The sequence below is a fragment of the Hippichthys cyanospilos genome, chromosome 19, assembly GCF_059441005.1.
Source record: "Hippichthys cyanospilos isolate Australia breed blue-spotted pipefish chromosome 19, RoL_Hcya_1.0, whole genome shotgun sequence".
NCBI classification, from domain to species: Eukaryota; Metazoa; Chordata; class Actinopteri; order Syngnathiformes; family Syngnathidae; genus Hippichthys; species Hippichthys cyanospilos.
Genome location: NC_142387.1, coordinates 3,123,797 through 3,142,940, shown reverse-complemented (window position 1 = coordinate 3,142,940; position 19,144 = coordinate 3,123,797). Strand labels below are relative to the sequence as shown.

Here is a 19,144-nt window from a genome sequence, read left to right as displayed (position 1 = left end):
TTGTCTCTCTCCTTCTTCCTGAAGCGTGACTCAGCCTCAGGCTGTACTTCTTTATCCTTGTGTCCTTCCTGCTTCTATATGTCGCTGTCAGCCTTTTCACCCCTTTTCTTGCTGGTGGCTTTTGACGTTTCAGGTGGTGCATACAAATCAATATCACACTATAGTTGACTTGAACTTAAACCCTGTTTATGTATGTTTCTGGTCTGAAATGTTCTGCAGACCCATTCTCCTAGGCACAGACTTTGGTCACACACAAACTGGTGTGTACTGTTTTTCTCTTGGGCTCAATGTTGTTGTTTTGTTTTTTCGTTTTTTTAACCATAACATCAGAATTAGTCATTATCCTAAATTTGAGCTGTTCAATCACTCAGAACTAATGTTTCCATGGTGAATCATAATGAACACACAGTTTGCATGGCCTGAATTAACCCCGCTCAGCAGTAATTGTAATAGCCTTATAGAAAGTTAAGCAGTACTGTTTTGCTATTTGAAACATACAGTTCATCTAAACAACCTTAATAGGTGGTCATACATGTTCATATTCTATAGGCGTGTATCCGGCTAGCCACATCGTTTTAGGTGGCAGTAAAATGCTATTTATGACTTCGTTTCTGACTAAAATACCAAACTTGCAAGTTGTCTTCAACTTTTTTAAAAAGTTTCAAAAGCATTTTTTGTTACCAATCCACCTTTTGAATATTTTTTTTTAACTGCCCTTTTCAAGTCGAGGTAAATGTTCAAAAGCCATACTGTACTTAAACTTTATTTGACTTTCTAGTTACAATGGCCCGGGGATAGAAACTATAAAGCGGCAAGCGGCAATGCAACAAAATGTTAGCAAAATTAAATACATTTGTATTCCTCTGAATTGGCAATTTATTGTGCTTTCAGAACAACTTTGTTGTCGTCATGTTTTATTAACATGCACCGCATACAGCTGTGTTTTCCTTTGCGCTTGTGGCCCAACAAGCCCCCCCAAAATTGCCTCATGCGGTGCAGGGACGAGAAATCTCACAGCATTTTAATCTCGCGATCTTGCCATACGAGATCTCGTCCCATCCCTAGTAGCCATGCATAGCTGTTATCTGACCTTGCCCCTGGTGACAGGATGTAAGGCAATCAGGATAACGGGGGTCTAAACCATGTCATCTGGGAACATTTATCACAAAGATTCAGGAGGCACAAACACACACACACAAACACACATCCTTGTATACATCCTATGTATAGAACTGATGATGTTTGTGAACATGTACAGACGCACTGTGCGTTTGTAAACTCTAAATAAACGTGCTTGGACTTGAAAAGACAATACATACTTCTGAATTAAAAGTTGATTTACATATTGCCAAAAGGCTTTCACATTACCTCCTAATTTTTAATACTGTTAAAGTGCCTCTCTTTCCGCCAACATCCTCGAGAGCAATCAGGGCCGCACAGACCCATGACAAGGCGAAGGACGGCAGCGACAGTGTCGTCACTTCATCAACCACAGTCTGATAATTCATCAGCAGCTGTTTAGCATAAAGCTACTTTGTCTTCATTAGTAGCTCCTTCTTCGGCTTCAATCATAAGTCATTAGAAAAGTTGTTAGCAGAAGCCGAGCCAGACTTAAACTTCTATCACCTCCGCAGCTTCCCATTCGGAATGAAAAGACATTATCTGATTTTTCTGCTGTTTTTAAATTCTAATTGATTGTTCATTAAATTTTAGTGAAGCTGCAAAAAATGACAGGCTGTAATAAAACTGCTCCAGAGAAAATATGAAGTTTTAATGTTAAAATCATTTTATTGACGAAATGTTAAATGTGGCTCATAAAGAAATCGGTGAAAGATCATTGAGCAAGATAGCATTTGGGGATGTTGTAAAAATGTGGATATAGATATTTAAAATGGAACCTTTACTATAATAAAGTCTTTGATCATTAAATAGACATGGGCTAATTGTGGGTTCCGTTTCTATTCCTCTGTGTATTTTTACAGATAACTACTGGAACGCCGCTTCGTTCACCACTCCATCATCCTACCTCCACTTTGCCACCTTCCAGGGAGAGACTAGTGCTGACATCTCATTCTATTTCAAGACCAGTGCACCATATGGGGTCTTCCTGGAAAACCTTGGCAACACAGACTTTATACGTTTAGAGCTGAAGTGTAAGTTTACGATCCCTCAGACACAAATTCACACGCACACACACGTGCCAGAGAAATAATTGATTAAGACTAATTTAACTGAAAACATAATTGCATCAACTGTGTACTCACTGGAATTCTGTTTAATGCAATCATCGCAGCACACATGCTTTCTTTTTAGTTGAATTCCAGGCCCACTCCAAAAGACTTTCATAAAAAGGTGCTCAATCCTCTCCAAGATCCTCCCTGATAAGCTTTTATTTTGTTGACACACGACATACCCACATAGCCTCGTCACTGATGTTTTCATTCCTATCACGCTACAAGCTGAACACTAGTGCAGATTTAAGTTTAATGTTGCCCAAACAGTGACACAAATTTATTTCATGTAACACCAGCTTGATGTTGCCCAATTGCACAGTAACAAACTGCAACATTTTGTTTCTATGAATCTCTGCAAGTAACGACACTCTCAAATGATCACCTCTATGAAACACCCAGTAAATCATAGTATACCATCTCTTGTGAGCTATTGTTAGAACAGGTCTGCGGACTTATCCTGTAGTGCCAGGGTATGGTGCCTGTCAGTACCATTTTAGAGGCCGCGTAATGCGTTGGTAATTTGAGAAGAATAAAAAAGAATCCCATGTCCTTAAATGTTTTAGAGGCAACACAGATAAATGTATGAAGATAATGGAAGCAGTATTAATGTTACTAAATAAGGGGACAACATTGCAATGTACCCAAAGTCTTTTTACATGTCACGCGGAAGGTTTATTTGATCCTTTTCCCGCAGCCCAAATTATTATCCATGCAGCTACAGTAGATTTCACCCTGACTATGAGTGTTAAAATTGCAATTACAGTTGCAATCTTCAGTTTAATCATGTTGTGTGTCCTGGCAAAATTGCACCATTTGCCTCTCAATGTGATTCAAAGTGAATTGGGATTTTTGGTGTCAAAGGGGGCTTGCTGACCGTGCCCCACTGCTGTGCCAAGTCTGTCATTTTTTAATTCAGACGCCAAGCAGATTAATGAATTTTGAAAAAAAAAATGTTCTCCAAAGATTTATTTTTCAAGTTAGACAAAAATGCCAGGATCTTTAAACCATTCAAGGTGTCAAAGTTTAGAGGGGTTGCCTAATGGCGTTGTGTTTGTCTTCCAAAAGTGTCTACAGCGAAGTACATTCCCGAAGTCTCACTTGCGAGAAAAACTGTTTGCGAGTTGCCAGTGTGTCAAAAAAGCCCACCGCCCCCACCCCGACAACAGCGATTTCCTCTCTCCCCTGCTGTGCGACAATCTTGCATTTTTTCCCCCACACCAAACGCAGTTGGACACACAATCACAAAAAAGACTTGTGTGCATGCGTTCACACACTCACTCACATATTAACGCTCAATCTCTGCCCTCTTGCACGGCGCAAAACTGAATTTGCCACAATCCAGTTTGGCCACGAAATGACTAGCATTAGACCCGAGTGAAATGACTATGACAGTGCACAAGCTCAAATTTCTCACACACATGCACATACGACCTTTTGCAAAATGCACATTACCATGACCTCGGTAGACACAAAGCTGTCAGGTGGATTCCATTTTTCTTTGAATCTCACTAGAAAGGAGAAGGCATGGACATAATTGAGAGGCTGCTCTGAAGACTAACTGTGAGAGGCTTGCTGCTAACAGGATTTGAGGAAGTATAGAAAGCGCTTAAAATGCAGGAATACTTTAGCTCTGAGCGGCTCCATGGATATATGTATGCACCATTGGAGACTCAGGGACACTTCTTGCCCCCGAGGTTATAAACATTCTCAGTCATTTTCAGATCAGGATTTTAGCTGAGGAATATACTCTGCTGGATTGGGACTTATAAAGTTGTATGAATGTCCGTGTTGGGTGAAGACCTTACAAGCCCTGAGGTGTGTGAAAATCTAGCGGCCACCAATGGTTAGCTTTCTGAGCAGTATCTTATGACGAATAAGTTGCAGAAACTAATAAGAGCTTTAAGGAGTTTTCTGAAGGGTCACAGTGCAAAACTAAGTTTGCAAATAAGAACTACACCCTGTGCAAAAGGGATGTAAGTATGCACATTTGAACCTTATTATTATATTGTATTGTTGATCCATTTTTGGATCAATATTCCAAAATGGATGATCAAAAAGAGTGGCACGGTGAAAGACTGGTGCGCACTGTAATCCCCCAAATAAAAAAAATAAAAAAACACTGTGTCCGTCCCAAAAATGTAGACCAAAAGAATGGGTGCGTTTTATAAACAGTAACTTAAAAATGTTATTCTTATTTTAAATGCAACTTGATCTGTTAGCCACATAAGCACAGATGCACTGATGCACAGATGTGTATTTTTATATCAGCCGTACTCTTACTTACAATAATCACCGTAACAGTGCGAGTGTCATTTGGCTGTTAGCCGCAAGAAGCACCGACTGCTAACAGCAGCTTGTGTTAGCTGAGATTGTTGTGTATTATTTTCAATAAAAGTAGCGGGCAGGCTGAACCAACGTCCGAGTCCATCCTTGTTCACACACAGGAATATTGCTAATAAAACGGAGTGAATGATGTAAAGGTTGTAATGTCTCTAGCTGATTCAATGAAGAGTGGCAAAAATAGGCAGCCGAGTACACCGGAGAGCACGGAAATGTATTCCATTTGACTCGTATATTTATTGTGCATGTATGAGAAGTGATATCTGAAGAGACAAATTTTCCTTGTTCATTCCTCCACAATTAGGTCATGTTGTCATCACTGTAGATTTGTTTGTGCCCTGGATTACACAAAAACCTCTTAAGTGATATCCAAAGCTTTGTCCCGGGGACTGGCCAAGAAAGAATCCATTCATTTTGGTGTACAAAGTAGATCAGCTGAGATTTCAGATTGTTTCTTTTTTTTCTTCTTTTAATCGCATGTTTTTTCCCACTAAATTTCATGGTCACGACTAATTGCAGGCATATGCAGGAGGTGGGTATATTTGACGGTGTGAAATTTGGTGCTGATCCAAATTATGATTGTTCAGACTTGGCAGCGATCAGTGCCCCACTGAGTGCCTGCTTAGTTTGATTGTTTTGGTTGCTTGGTTCTTTTTGCCTCTAGCCAAAGATAAATAGAAAAACACAATGAGAAGCTAAAGATCAGGTGGCATTCGTCAAAGCCAACATACAAATGTTTTACACACTCTATTAAATCACAGTGCACAATTTGGCTGTGCAAATTTGACCATGCTGTACACAAATAATGAAATAATTGAAATCCTGCAGTGTGTTATCAGTATGCACATTGCATTGCACTGTTCAACAGGGATCGTTAATTCATGTACTAAAGACCGCCATATTACTTGAACATTCGGCTGTTTGTCTCTGAGGTGTCACTTTTTGATATTTATCTTATAGGTTAACGCATTTAACGTACAGTATTATTTGTTTTGCAAACAATCTAAATAGAAGATTGGGTAAGGTAATGCAAGTGAGCTGTGAGGGAAGAGACAAAATGGAACGAAGGTATGCTGCAGAAATAAGACATTTATTTCCAGAGGTGGGCACTTTGTCAGCAGTGATGGACTATCCGTCAATCCGTCTCCGACAGAAACCTGTTTTGCCGATGGACCGATGAATGTCGAGAATGCTCATAAAAATATCAGAATTGCCATTTTTATCTGTCATAATCGTTGGGATAGAGCTTACATCATATGTCCGCCACGCCTCCTTTAGCCTACTGAAATATAATTCATCTGACTTGGATGTTTATATATCCTGCATCGTTATGGTACAAACTGTAATCAGCCTACAGTCAATGTGACAATAGCTACTTTACCGCACCACTAAGCAATGGAAAAATATATTCAGTTGAGTAACAAACTGGGTTGGTTCAATTCATTTCTTGTCATTCACAGCTTTGACACAGCTGACTTTATCAGAGGTTTATTTGTAGTTACCCCATGTCTTAGTCCTGGTTTCATGTTTTTTGCTGATAAAGAACCTTCTGGGATGTGTTTCAAGTTACCAATGAATGCAGACCGAATTTGCCTTCTTTCTCTGATTGGCTATTGGCCCGGAAATACAAGATAAACGTGTTTTAATTCTCTAAAACGTTTTTAGTAAATTCAACCTCAGAAATACTTTGTTTCTTTTGTAGTGTACGTGACACATGAAGTTTAGAGAAATTAAACAAATGTAAATGAAAACATCTTCTGTAGTTGTAGGGCAGGCACTTATAAATGAGAACCATCCACCATTTCAGAGTCATGTAAAGCATGATAATACCATCCAGTGGACATGATTGCTAATTGCACTCTCGCCCCTTGTATTAAAGATGATGGTATAGTATAGCCCTTATAATCCTTTTAGCTGGTTTTGTTATTATGTTACACTCATTACTGTGTTGTGTTTCAGTTGCAGTCTAACTGCAGAACCACAGACATGGTGTTAACCTTAAGTGTAAGTCGTAAAAAAAGAATGACTTTAGTATGAGTGCAGACAAATGTAGACCAGCGCTAGACGAATGATGGACCAGTGAACAAATTGTCAAATGTCGCTCTGTGGCGGAAGGTTGAGCAAAAATACACTGATGGACTGAGGAACCCACAATTACAATTTCGTATAGCTTGAAAAAATTGACAGACCGACGATGATGAAAAACAAATTTTAAGTTGCCCACCTGTTTTTTTCCCCGACAACATGCAATTAGCCTCCAATTTCTGAACAAATAAAGTCATAATGAACAAGAAACATTATTGAATGCTGGTAAGTTGTCATTTGTCTTTTTGATTGCTACTATTCTTTCTCTGCACTATCTGCCTTTTGCACCACATAAAAAGTAGACCCTTTTCCCCTTTTTCATTCAATTTATAATTCACAGGGGTGCCTAAATTGGACATTGTACAATTGGACAGTGTATTAAATTGGATTTTTATGATACAACTTCAAATAGACTTTCCAGTTGCAAAAATAATTGTGACCTCATAGCTGCTTTGTTCCCTTTTTAGATAAAACATGACCGGCTGCCTCGGAAGTACAAATGAGGCGAGCTGTCATTCATTTAAGCATATATATTAGTGATTTAAGATGTGAATTACTGTATTTGGCCTCTCCTCCTCTCCTCCACACACACACACACACACACATACACGCACACACACTTTGATAGAGGTCAAAACATATCAGATAGTGTCAGTCCCATTCCAGAATTAAAATCATTTAGAATGGACGTGTACTTCAACTTTAAAAATAGAAAAAAACAAAAAGACACAAAGACTCAAGAGTATTTCTGTGCTGGGCTCCAAATAACAGCGCCTCCTGTTGAGATATTAACTTTTCTACTCAGGGTAGCTCCAACCCACTCCATTGGCTTCACTCCCTCCATTACACACATGCACACAAATCCAGTCATTATGAAAATTAATCATGCAGCCAAACAAGGTCATCATGCTCTATTAAATTTTGCTGTCTTCCTCTGCTGCTAATTTACGCCTGCTGTCATTTGTCTTCATGCATTTGTCTGTTTCGACTTCAGCTCCTGGCATTGCCACCTTGCCAATGAATTCTCCACAACATTGAAAACAAAACCACAGTCCCTCTGACATAAATGCATGTCGTGCAAAAACCAACAGTTGGGTATCGACCTTGCCTGTGAGATTAGTGCTTGTCCACATCTGTCACATATCACCGGGCAGAAATCTATACCAACCAAATGAATTGCTTTGAAATAAATGAGGCATTAGATTAGAAATTGAGTGCACATTTACCTGTACAGATGACTACTGCAGAAGCGGACGTCTGGGGGCTTTGGAAAGTGTCACTTTTATTGTTGAGTAGCTTTTGTAAATGACTAAGTGCAATTCCCTCAGACCAGGCATGCATAACTGTTTTCCTGGAATAGGTGAAGGAACGACCCATTTTAAGAAAAACGCAAAACAAACTTTTGCATCAGAATATTCTGTTTTATACTGTATTTCATGCTCCAAAAGAGAAAATTTCATAGAAAATAGACACCACTTCACTGTCTTCAACATTGCTTCTTGGTTTTTCATCCTATTGCCTGTACTCATATGTAGGCCTTCATATGACCCGCTTTGACAAAAAAGGTTTGTATGTCAGTGGTTAATGTTTTGCACAAATGACAAATTGAAATTGACTGATGTTTCCCTTCTATTTTCACTATTATTTCCCAGAAGACAAAAGGTTGAAATTTTAGTCTGTTTAAAAATAAGGGATTAGTAATGGGTGAGGGATTAGAGTGTTTTTAATCCGACTAGTCAGTTTGCACATCTCCAAAATAAGACGGAGAGCCTCACCTGAAACGACATTGCACTAATGTTTTATATAAATTCACATAGCAACATATACAAGTTAAAAGTGAACCACAATATTACCCTCCAGCATGAAAGCAAACAGATGGTTTTATGTGCAGCTGTGTTGCTTACAAAAATGTCATCATGTTATCCAGACACTGGCAAAAGTAATCCATCATCTGAACCATTTATCCTCACAAATATAATTAATCATCAGTTCCGAGATCACTTTCTGTAACGGGTCTATATTTACTGCTAATCATTGTATTTAGTTGATGTCATAAACACAAGGGTGACGCTCCTCTGCTCTTTTTACATGCAAGCAGAGAACTTCCCACTAGTGAATGTTATCCATCATCCAAACCACTTATCCTCACAAAATAATGCTAATCATCAGTTCCGGGATCGCTTTCTGTAACGAGTGTATGTAGCTTTCATTCACTGTTTTTAAGTCATGTCCAAAACACAAAGGTGACACTTGTTGTTGTTTTTACAGTCAAGCAGAACCTCTCACTGAATATTTAAAGTTTAATATTAGATTTGGAAAAGTTTTAAATGCCTTGCATGTAATAAAAATTTTAGTTATGTAAGATAAATAATATAATATTTTGATTTCTTCTCTATATGGTAATTTTGTGCACCGTTCTAATGAGGAAACAACCACATACGCCAGTGACAAATGACAGTCAGTGGCAGAGTGACAAGTCCTTTTTCTGGTGTAAGTGACATGAAAATAAATTTTAATATGTATGTTGTTAACCCTGAAGATGGAAAAATAACTGCATGTTCTCACCCTACCCCATAATGCACACTTGAAGTAACTTAAGGTGTTCCCTTTGTATTACATTGAATGCAAACAATGTGCTGAAACATCAAAGCATTTTTTTTTTGTGGCCAAATCCATTTGAGATATTATATCCATAATCAAATATCAATCATCTCCTTTGTCAAAGGTCACCCAAAATTACAAATAATGTGTAACACAAAATTCTTAGTTCAAATTTCCATTTGGGCTAATATCGCTTCATTTGAAACACACACATACGCACACAATTATCATGAATAAAACAAGCAAACTTTGGCAGATAATGCCTCAGGAGATCAGGCCAAGTTACCATTTTTGCCCTGTTTCATCTGTTGAAAGGTCAAATATTCTCAGCTTTTAAAAGCTTAAAATTACCTTGTAATCACATTTACTTTCCAGGGGTCAGTTTCTCTGAAGTCAATATTCTTCTCCTTAGGTATTAGTTGCTATGGGATTTTAAAAGCTCGATGTATGGGATTTCAAACTAGCAAAATTCAAATTGCTGTGACTGACAATTTTCAAGGTACTTCCATGTATCATACTGTATATATTGTTTTGAAGAGAATTTAGAGTAGACTAATATATAAATAAGTCCATTTTCATTTTTTGACACATGAGCACTGTTTTGCCAGAACCAGCCTACAAATAGAGTACATAACGATTATTTTGTTTGACATTTGAAAATGTACCAGTGGCTGAACGTCTGACCCTGCAATAGCATGACTAGATAGAAGCACGAAATGATAGAAGTGCAATGATGGTGGTGGACCATTAAAGGAAGACATGCTCAAGTTAATGCAAAAATGATCAAGAATTTTCACGCAAAACTTGTCACTACAGGATATGTGGTTAATACTCGAAGGAGTTGGGCATGTACGTGTTGAACATAGGTGTCAAACTCGAGTCCTCGAGGGCCAGCATCCTACATGTTGTCACAGCAGGGCATGGTGAGGAAAGAGGGGAACCCAAAAATGCAGGAAACAGAGGAACTGGCTCAAAAAATGTAGGTTTAATAATAAAATGAGGCAGGAGCAACAAATAACAAAAAAACGGACTAGGTAGCAAAAGAACTAGAAACTAAACTTAATTCACGAGGAAAAACAGGGGACCCGCGACAGGAAGACTGGTGAATATTAGGAGCGAGAACAGCAAGTTGACTACAAAACAGTGAAGAAAAATGCAATGACCCCATAGCTAAATGGAACTAAACTTGAACTGAAATACACTCACACTAACTAAGGAGAATGTGAAACAGCTGGATGACACGAGAGGCAAGGGAAGCTGATTGGAGGATACAAACTAACGAGAACGCAGACTATAAAGGCAGACACGAGTGGAACAGAAACATGAATTTAAGAACATGGAAAATAAAACAACCCGAAAAACAACAAACCCCAACCAAACAATGACACATGTCTTCAATGCTTATCTCCTAAACACACTTGATTCAACTGATTAGGATCAGTTTCAAGCTCCGGCTGAGCATGCTGATGAGCTATTCATTTGAATCGGGTGTGTCGGGTAGAGAAACCAGGCAAACATGCAGGATACCGGCCCTCGAGGACCGGACCTATGTTCTAGAATCAGACATCCAACTACTTTTGTTGGCTTTTTTATAGGCAAATTTCAAGCAAAATAAACAATCTGAAAGGAAAACAAGAGCATAGCTGTAATTCCCATACATCGTGGAACACAAACAAAAAAATTGAGAAAAACATTGCTACAAATAAACAAAAACCTAAGAATTATATATTTTTTTAATAATATTGGTAATATTGTGGCCTCATTTTAGTTGCCATGAGAAATTAATCAAATCATAATTTGCTGACTCGTTTTGTTTACGTGTTAACTGTTTTGCACTAGTTTAACAGTTACGAACTTAGACTATATGGAGGCGCCAAATTCAAGACACATTATGAAACTGAGCATGAACACAACAACTGCATATGTAAAAATGTATAAAAATGAAATCACAAAATCAAAAATTGGCATCACTTCTTCTAGGACGGTGCAACAACAACATTAGTTTCCTTTCTTTCTAGAAAATGAAGGACGTACACTAATGGTTTGTTAGTCGAAAGGATTATGCAATGAAAACACTTTTTGCTGACTGAGAGGCCCAAGAGACGCTGTTTATTTTCCACTGGAAGTTGTTATTTTCTTTTCGGTCCAGTGACTGTATTTGTTTATGGAGTGAGGGTTAGGCAGTAAGGGTTGGAGTTCTGATTGTGATTTTGGTGCAGCTCTGCAATGTTCTGAGAAATCAGGATAAGGACACATGGGTGCGTGACACACAACGCAATAAAATATCTTCTTTTCTCCACAGCTCCCCAAGTTGTCTCCTTTTCCTTTGATGTGGGAAATGGCCCAGTGGAGTTAACAGTGCATTCAGACACGCCTCTCAACGACGACCAGTGGCACCGCGTGATGGCTGAGCGAAACATCAAGGAGGCGGTTCTCCAGCTGGACCAGACCTATCGTGTCTCTCAGCCAGCACCGGCGCAGGGGCACACACGATTAGAACTGTTCAGCCAGCTCTATGTGGGTAAGTCCAGCAATCGTGTGCTATATGTCCATGTATTTTTTTTTTTTTCCCTGAAATTGGCTGACAACCAGTCCAGAATGTACCCTGTCTCCATCTCAAAGCCAGCTGGAATAGGCTCCAGCTTTCTCCTACAGTAAATTGTGAATTAAAATGCTTTTTGTACTAGCTTTATCTCTTTAAGGCCACCCCATACATAGACTACTGGGAACATTTGAATGTTAAATACTTTTTTTTTTCTAGTAAAGAAGGTCTAGCCTCCAATGAAAATCTTTCCTAAGTGGCTTCAGTGCAGCTTAATTCAATGCTAATCCTGCACTCTCAATCACATTGGAGTTTCATATTTAATCACTCATGGACACGTTCTTCCTCTGGAACTCATAACTGATAAAGAATTTTTAATGAAGGTAAGTCAGGCATCCAATAGTGCTGTGTGTGGGCTCTGTGACTGTGTGAGTAAAAAAAGAAAAAAATCACCATGTGAGGTCACCTTTTTGGGGCTTTTAAGTCCTGATTCATTTATTTTCAAATAAAATAAAAGGAAAAGTACACAAAGAGAGACAGTGATCGTCCCCCACAGACATTAACAGATCATCCCTCATTTTAACACTGACTCATGTAACATGTGGTACGTTATTGGCCTAATCTGCTCACTTCCTTTTTGTATAATATGATCCCTCACCATGCTTTCCTATTTCCTTTTATTCACATGAAGAGATTAGTGTCTAATGTATGCACTGAGACAACTAATGTGACCACTAGATTGTTCAGAATTCCAATCACTTGCCCTACATTGAGCCTTGTTCCTCATATGATTTTTTCAAACCATCATTTTCACAACCTCCTCACCCTTCCTTGTCCCAGTTTGCCTCTTGTAGCATATCAGAGACGCAAATAGGGATTCGACGTGGGAGAAATTGCTCTTTACAATTTAATTCACTGTTCCAAAGCTGTAAATTCAATAGCCGCCATATGGAAGTTCATTCACGTTGGTTCGTTTTCTGTGTCCAAATTGGCTGGCTGTGCGTAAAAGAACTGATCCAGTGACATAAGAAATAATGGAAGCAGAATTAGGGGATGACTGCAAGAAGGTACAACGTGTTCTTTTTTTCTGGTCATCAATCAAGCATGAGAGTTTTGCAGCAAGACCTGGACTGAGCGTTGATATGCATCCAATCAAAAGTGGACAGCTCTCATTCTTCTCTTATTATTTAGTGTGGGCAAAAATAAAGGGTGATATTACATCCCTTCCTGTGTCATCACACTGCATAGAAAGTATCAAAGTATTCAAAGCAGTAAGAAACGTGTTTTTCATTGTCAGGCTACAAGCCTGAGAGCAATACAATAAATCAGGGGTTCTCAAACCTTTTGCAGTTATGGACCTGCTTTAGAAAGCAAATTTTCCAAGGTCCCCATTGCAAATGTTTGCAGAAACAATAAATAAAAACAAAAGCAAGCCAAATATAAGTGCCCTTTTTATTTAGTAATTATTTTGTCAAAAACAGTATTAAACAGCAAAAGGTCGCTTTAGCTTTGCTGGTTTCATTACCTCGTTAACTAGCAACTATAGACACAAAATGCAGTTTGACAAATGTAAAAATGATTACACTTTTTAAAATATATTAAACTGATTTAATTGATTGCCTTATGAAAGTATCATGAAAACTTGAAAACAGCAAACAGCAAATGAGTGTAACTCTTCTATAAATTAGTTGTTCCAGTAGTACAGCTCTCAATCATTTAAAATAGTGTAAAGATAAGAAAATACACCAAACATAACTCATGTAAGACCCATATGCAAAAATTATACATCTTACTAAATGTACACAAATTAAAAATGATTTTCCTTTCAATACAAAACATTTAGATGCAAACAAGTATGATTATCAATGCAAAACATGTGCATATGCTAACATCTACCAAAAGGAAAAGGAAAACTTATATCTACGGTCACAAGTTGGACCAACACACGACTAATCTTGGGACATATCAGCATAAATGACAACATGCCAACAAAGAAAACAGAACTCAGACACTCATGCGCCAGATCTCACAAAGTGAAGGAACAAAGCATGCGCACCAACAGCAATTGCTCCCAAATGAAGCCACACCGTCTTTCCCCACCACAAAGTGCATTATCATCAGCGGCCAGAGGCCGCGCCAAAAAACAAAGGCTAAGCCAAACAAGGCACAAATCTGTAACTGTTAAAAGATAAACTTAATTCAGTTCCAAAACACCCAAATTATTTCACGGATCCCCTGCAGTCAGGCCACCGACCCCAGGGGGTCCACGGACCCCACTTTGAGAACCATTGCAATAAAAGACAATTCAAGCCATGCTGAAATGACGACATTTGACGCAGTTTTGTTTGCAACATTTGGGTCTAAGACAGAAACAATCATTCGATGAAGTGTGCATATACTGATGTTTTTGTGTCATTTCACACCAAAACAAATTCCCACCCTATTATGTGTTCCAGCGCCATCTACATCTCTTTTCCTCTCAGTCAATATGCTCCTCATCAAGCATTTGATTGCCTTAGTGTTTACTGCACAGTGGTTCATTTGCTTGAATGGCCTTGAAAGGGAATGTTTAGACCATCAACCGTCTGTCATTTACTTCATGCGGTTAACTTTTAGCTCCCCGATTCACTTAATACATGCATATAACTCTGAATGTCACATTTCATTCATTTAGCCATCTGTTTGATGCATTTCCCTCAATTAATGTTTTTTTTTTCTTTTTTGTAATTTTTTTGCATGCTCACTTTTCTCTTCTGTTTGGATGTCTTTTTTTTTCTTCTTTTTTCTGGCTTCTGCCTGAATGGATCAACCTCTTGCTTATTGCTTCTCACTGCATGCGTGCGACACCCCGTCACAGGAAAACCAGCCTCACACACCTGCCAAGACAGTAGGTAACATTTAATGAGTGCAATAAAATGTGTCAGTGGCACCAAGTGAGTAACATAATGACACGTTAGATGCTCCAGCTGAAATCTCACCTGCGGTTCTGCTGCATCCTCATCGCCTGTTGCTCTGTTAACATTAGTGAGGATAAATGTGCTCTTGTATTGATACTTGTTTTGATTCATGCTGCACTTCCCAGCATTGGCGTGAGGAATTACAAAACGCCCCTTCATTTCAATACAAGTAGATTTTTCATGGTGGAATCCATCAAGCACAACACCATTAAGTCTCTTCTAACGAGGCAATATATTGCTGTGAACCAAGAGATATCAAATCCAGCACTGCAAAATGAGTGTGTCTACGATATCAACACCTTGGAAGGAACTGTGGATTATAGACGCTTTAGACTTTGTATTTTTAACCAATAAGTCCAGTCTAAACCAAACAACAGATGGCATCTTAATGAGAAGCTCAAATTAACATAGCAGAGAAAATCTACAACCATATTATTTTATACTTGTATACCTGCTCTGCGTTGCAGTGCTGTTTTTAATAATGTAAAAGTATTGTAGCATAAACCACTCATTAAGGTAAAAATATTGAGTTGTCTGTTTTTAAGGGTGCTACATCAATGGATTGTTTATGTATATATTTATAGCTGATGTTGCATTGTGTTTTGTTTTTGTTTTTTGCTCAGGCACCTTTAACCAATTGAATGTTATTTAACTCATTAGCACATGATTGTAAGATGATGTGGGTAAGACATGCAAATTAGAATGATTTTGCAGCAATGTTAAAGATGGGTAGATCCTCTAACAAAACCTTTGCATTTACTCTGGTTTATAAAGCACGGAGGTAATAGTTTGATCAAACAAGAGAACTGTGTGAAACTGGCTGACAAGTCATTTTGCTGATGGATAAATGAACCAGATAATGCATTTCAATTATAATGTGGTTACTGTTAAGCACTGTATTACTTTTTGCTATAATGCTACACACAAATAAATGCTAATATTTTATTCAATGCAAACGAGAGTGATGTAATGCATTTTAATGTAATTGTAATCCAAAAGTGGTGTTTTTTCCTCAAATAGGCAAAAAACCTAGCTGGATCTGAGGAGAACATTCCGGGGCCAAATGTTTACTTCCTGGAGTACGGCAACAGTCAACGTTTGAATATGGACAGTATGAACACAAGAAGGACATACGCCCATTACTTTCAATTTGTCCAAGATAAATACAAGAAGAATATAATAGTTCGGTGCACTTTGTGTACGACACCTAAAGAGCTGTCCACTTTGCCATATAGCACTGGTAATTTGACAAACCATTTAGAGTGGGGCCGTAGTAACATGAAGTTAGCCAATAGAAAACACACGGAGGATTGAGTATAGGGATAAAATAAACCAGTCAAAATATTTGTTCTCTCGCTCAGGGATGGTACTTCCACTTTTAGAGATTTGGAGATTCATAGTGGAGTATGTCATGCGTAGAAGACGTGCTCTCGCTTTCCACAGTGAATTCGCCAGCATTTTGAAACCTTGTAAGCAAGGTCCCTGTTGCAACTAGCAATAATGACAAGTTAAAATAACGCAAATTTTCAATGTACAATTGCTATAACTAACCCAGCTGATTGAACTTGAATTTGAATATTAAAATTTAAATTGTGTAATGTACTGTTTCTGCCTATAGCATAAACAATGTATCGCTATGCTGTGAAGATAAGAGATTAAAATACAAAAAAAGATGATCTATCTCGTCATGTCTTTATAGGCTTACAATACAATACAGATGAAATTATTGATGCTGTTTTTAGGCTTAAGCTAACCTTCCACTGGATGTGTAATGAGTGTAATGATCTACATTTAGAATGGCAAATCCATATGTCCCGTTATGTTGGTGAGAGTAATACAAAAGTACAGTGAACCCTCCCAACTTCCCGCCTCGCCTATTGCGCTCTCAATGCATCACAGATTTTTTGGGGGGAAAAAAACTATATCGCAGAGAGAAGTGTTGTGAAGATTTCCTGCATGTCTGATAGGCAAGTTATCCATAAATGCATTTGTCACTGGCACTCCTTGGAAGTCAAACTACTACTGCAGTACACATATTTACTTAAATGTTAAATTATTAAACTTTATACAGTAAATATACCAGTATGCCTTCTCTTTACGTGTCTTGCCTGTACGTCCTAGTCGGGATCACGGTTAGCAGTTCCTTGGATGTCTAACTAAGATCAAGTAACAAGGAGCTTACCAAACATAGTTAAAAAGCAGACCTTTGGGATCCTCTTACCTTTTGTAATAATTTGAACTTTAAAGTGTAAACCTTCGTGACGATGTAGCTGTTTCTTTTTTGTTGGTGTATAAATTTGTCTTAGTTGGATAAATGGCTCATTGAAGTGAACACAGGAATGCTGTGATGACAGAGGTTTTATTGATTGTTTATAAATGCTGAAGTGAAGACAAGTATGGGGTAGTTTTTCTTTTTTAATTGGATGATAGAGAGGTTTTTGGGGGGAGTGATGGAAGTGAAGACGGAAGTGTCTTTAACAGTTGGCTGACTGAGCTTTTTATTCTATTTGTTTCGGAGTGACGGAAGTGAAGACGGAAGCACCGTTAATATTATGTTGATGGAGCAATGGACCAACAATTACAATTTATGACAACTTCCAAGTAAAATGGACCCACTGAGCTTGAAGGAAGTCCATGGTACCAACGCACTGTAGATGATGGATCAGCAAAAAAAAAAAAAAAATTACAAAAAATTATAAGCTCACCTGAAATTAATGCAGTATGTGAAATCTGTCACTTTTTGATATATTTTGTATTTTTTTTTAAATATGTTTAAATGAATAATACACAATTATTAATTCTTCTGTTATCCTTCATATATGCATTGATTGAATGCGATATCTGTGTGAAAAAAAGCGTGTATGTTTGTGTGTCTACTTGATTCTCCATCGGCAGAGCCTTGTGTCCATTTAATTAAAGACGAGTTTGAAATGAGGTAAACAGGTGGTGGAACCCTCCAGCCAATCAGTGGCACAAAATAGATTAATTAACAAGTGTTGGGGTGCATGTGTGGTGGTGGGGTGGAATACACTGCGGACTCAGAAAATGGATGAGGAAGCGGGTAAAAGCCCAGCTGCATCCAAATATGAATAATTCATTACACTAAAAAATGTATTAGTAATCTTTACATGCTAGTACCAGTGTGGCTTACCTGTGTATGTGTGTGCACACATGTGTGCGTGCATCTTTAAATGGCCACTTCTCTGTAATTGAAGGGATGCATCGGAGAGATTTTAATATCTAAAATGCCCCTCGGCTTTTGTTAACTGCAGAGTGCTGTAACTGTTTACTGCAATTGCATTTTAAATCTATACCTATGGGTGTAGTTATATGATTGCGTTTATTGCTGTAGTCATTAAGGCACATATCAATCTATCTTACATCCATTCTCCGCCCATGGTAATGAGCAGTTAGACAGTAAGAGCACAAGGCCAAAAGGACGATGGATGAATGGCTTTGGACACCCCAAGGCTAGGAAATGTTGACGTAGACTGTTTAAGTAGGCAGTTGGAGGCATGCGGTGTGTTGACTTTGTAAATAGTGCTGGTTGAGAATCCATCTATACAGGTTCTCTAGGTGGGTTTTCATTAAGGTGTTGTCTTCATTTGGCTCATCTAATTAGTGAAATAGGAAACCAGCTAAGGTTATTTCAAGAACGGCAGCTCACTTGGAGGGATTCACATAACAGCAGTGGTTCCTCCAGGCATTAAGATGGGAACATTTTTGAAAGCGATTAAAAAAAAAAAGTAACATTTTTTTGCATTTCAAATGACTTTCATGACCCTGATAACTTCTGTCTTTTGGCAATTCTGCTAACCGCTTCTACTTTGTGTGCAGGTGCCGCAGGGGGCCAGAGGGGCTTCCTGGGCTGCATCCGAGCTCTACGGATGAACGGCGTCACTCTTGACCTGGATGAGAGGGCCAAGGTGACGCCTGGCGTCAAGCCTGGTTGCCAAGGTCACTGTACCAGTTATGGCATGTATTGCCGTAACGGGGGAAAGTGTGTGGAGAAGTACAATGGCTACTTGTGCGACTGCACCCTCACTGCATATGATGGCCCTTTCTGCACTCAAGGTGAGAGAGGAGAAAAAAAAAATGTCTCTATATAAACTGCAAAGGGAATGTTAAGAACACTTTTAATTATTGTATTCATAAAATTAAATATAATCTTAATTGACATGTGGGCAAAAATGGTATCTTAACATGTATGTGGCAAACTTTTGCAAGGATCATTTAGAGTATCACTTATTACACACACTTTTTCGTGTCTCGTTGAAATTATACTGTTTTTTTAGAAGCCGGCTTATGTCTCATGAAAGTGTGAAAACACAATGCAGCTCTGCTTACCTTTGGATTTTGACATAATCTACATAAGAATGGGAATA

General features: G+C 38.4%; 1 protein-coding gene across 3 annotated transcripts in view; it reads left to right on the top strand.

Annotated features, from left to right (window-relative positions):
- cntnap2a (contactin associated protein 2a) overlaps positions 1-19,144 on the top strand; it is a 381,313-nt gene that overhangs the window by 323,063 nt on the left and 39,106 nt on the right. For 2 of the 3 annotated variants that reach the window (XM_088401634.1, XM_088401635.1), the window contains 3 exons: positions 1,983-2,153; positions 11,563-11,781; positions 18,597-18,833. In XM_088401634.1, coding sequence (XP_088257760.1) covers positions 1,983-2,153; positions 11,563-11,781; positions 18,597-18,833 — 627 coding nt within the window. Of the gene's footprint in view, positions 1-1,982; positions 2,154-11,562; positions 11,782-14,659; positions 14,690-18,596; positions 18,834-19,144 lie in introns of all 3 variants that reach the window. The other variant, XM_088401636.1, reaches the window with a different exon arrangement.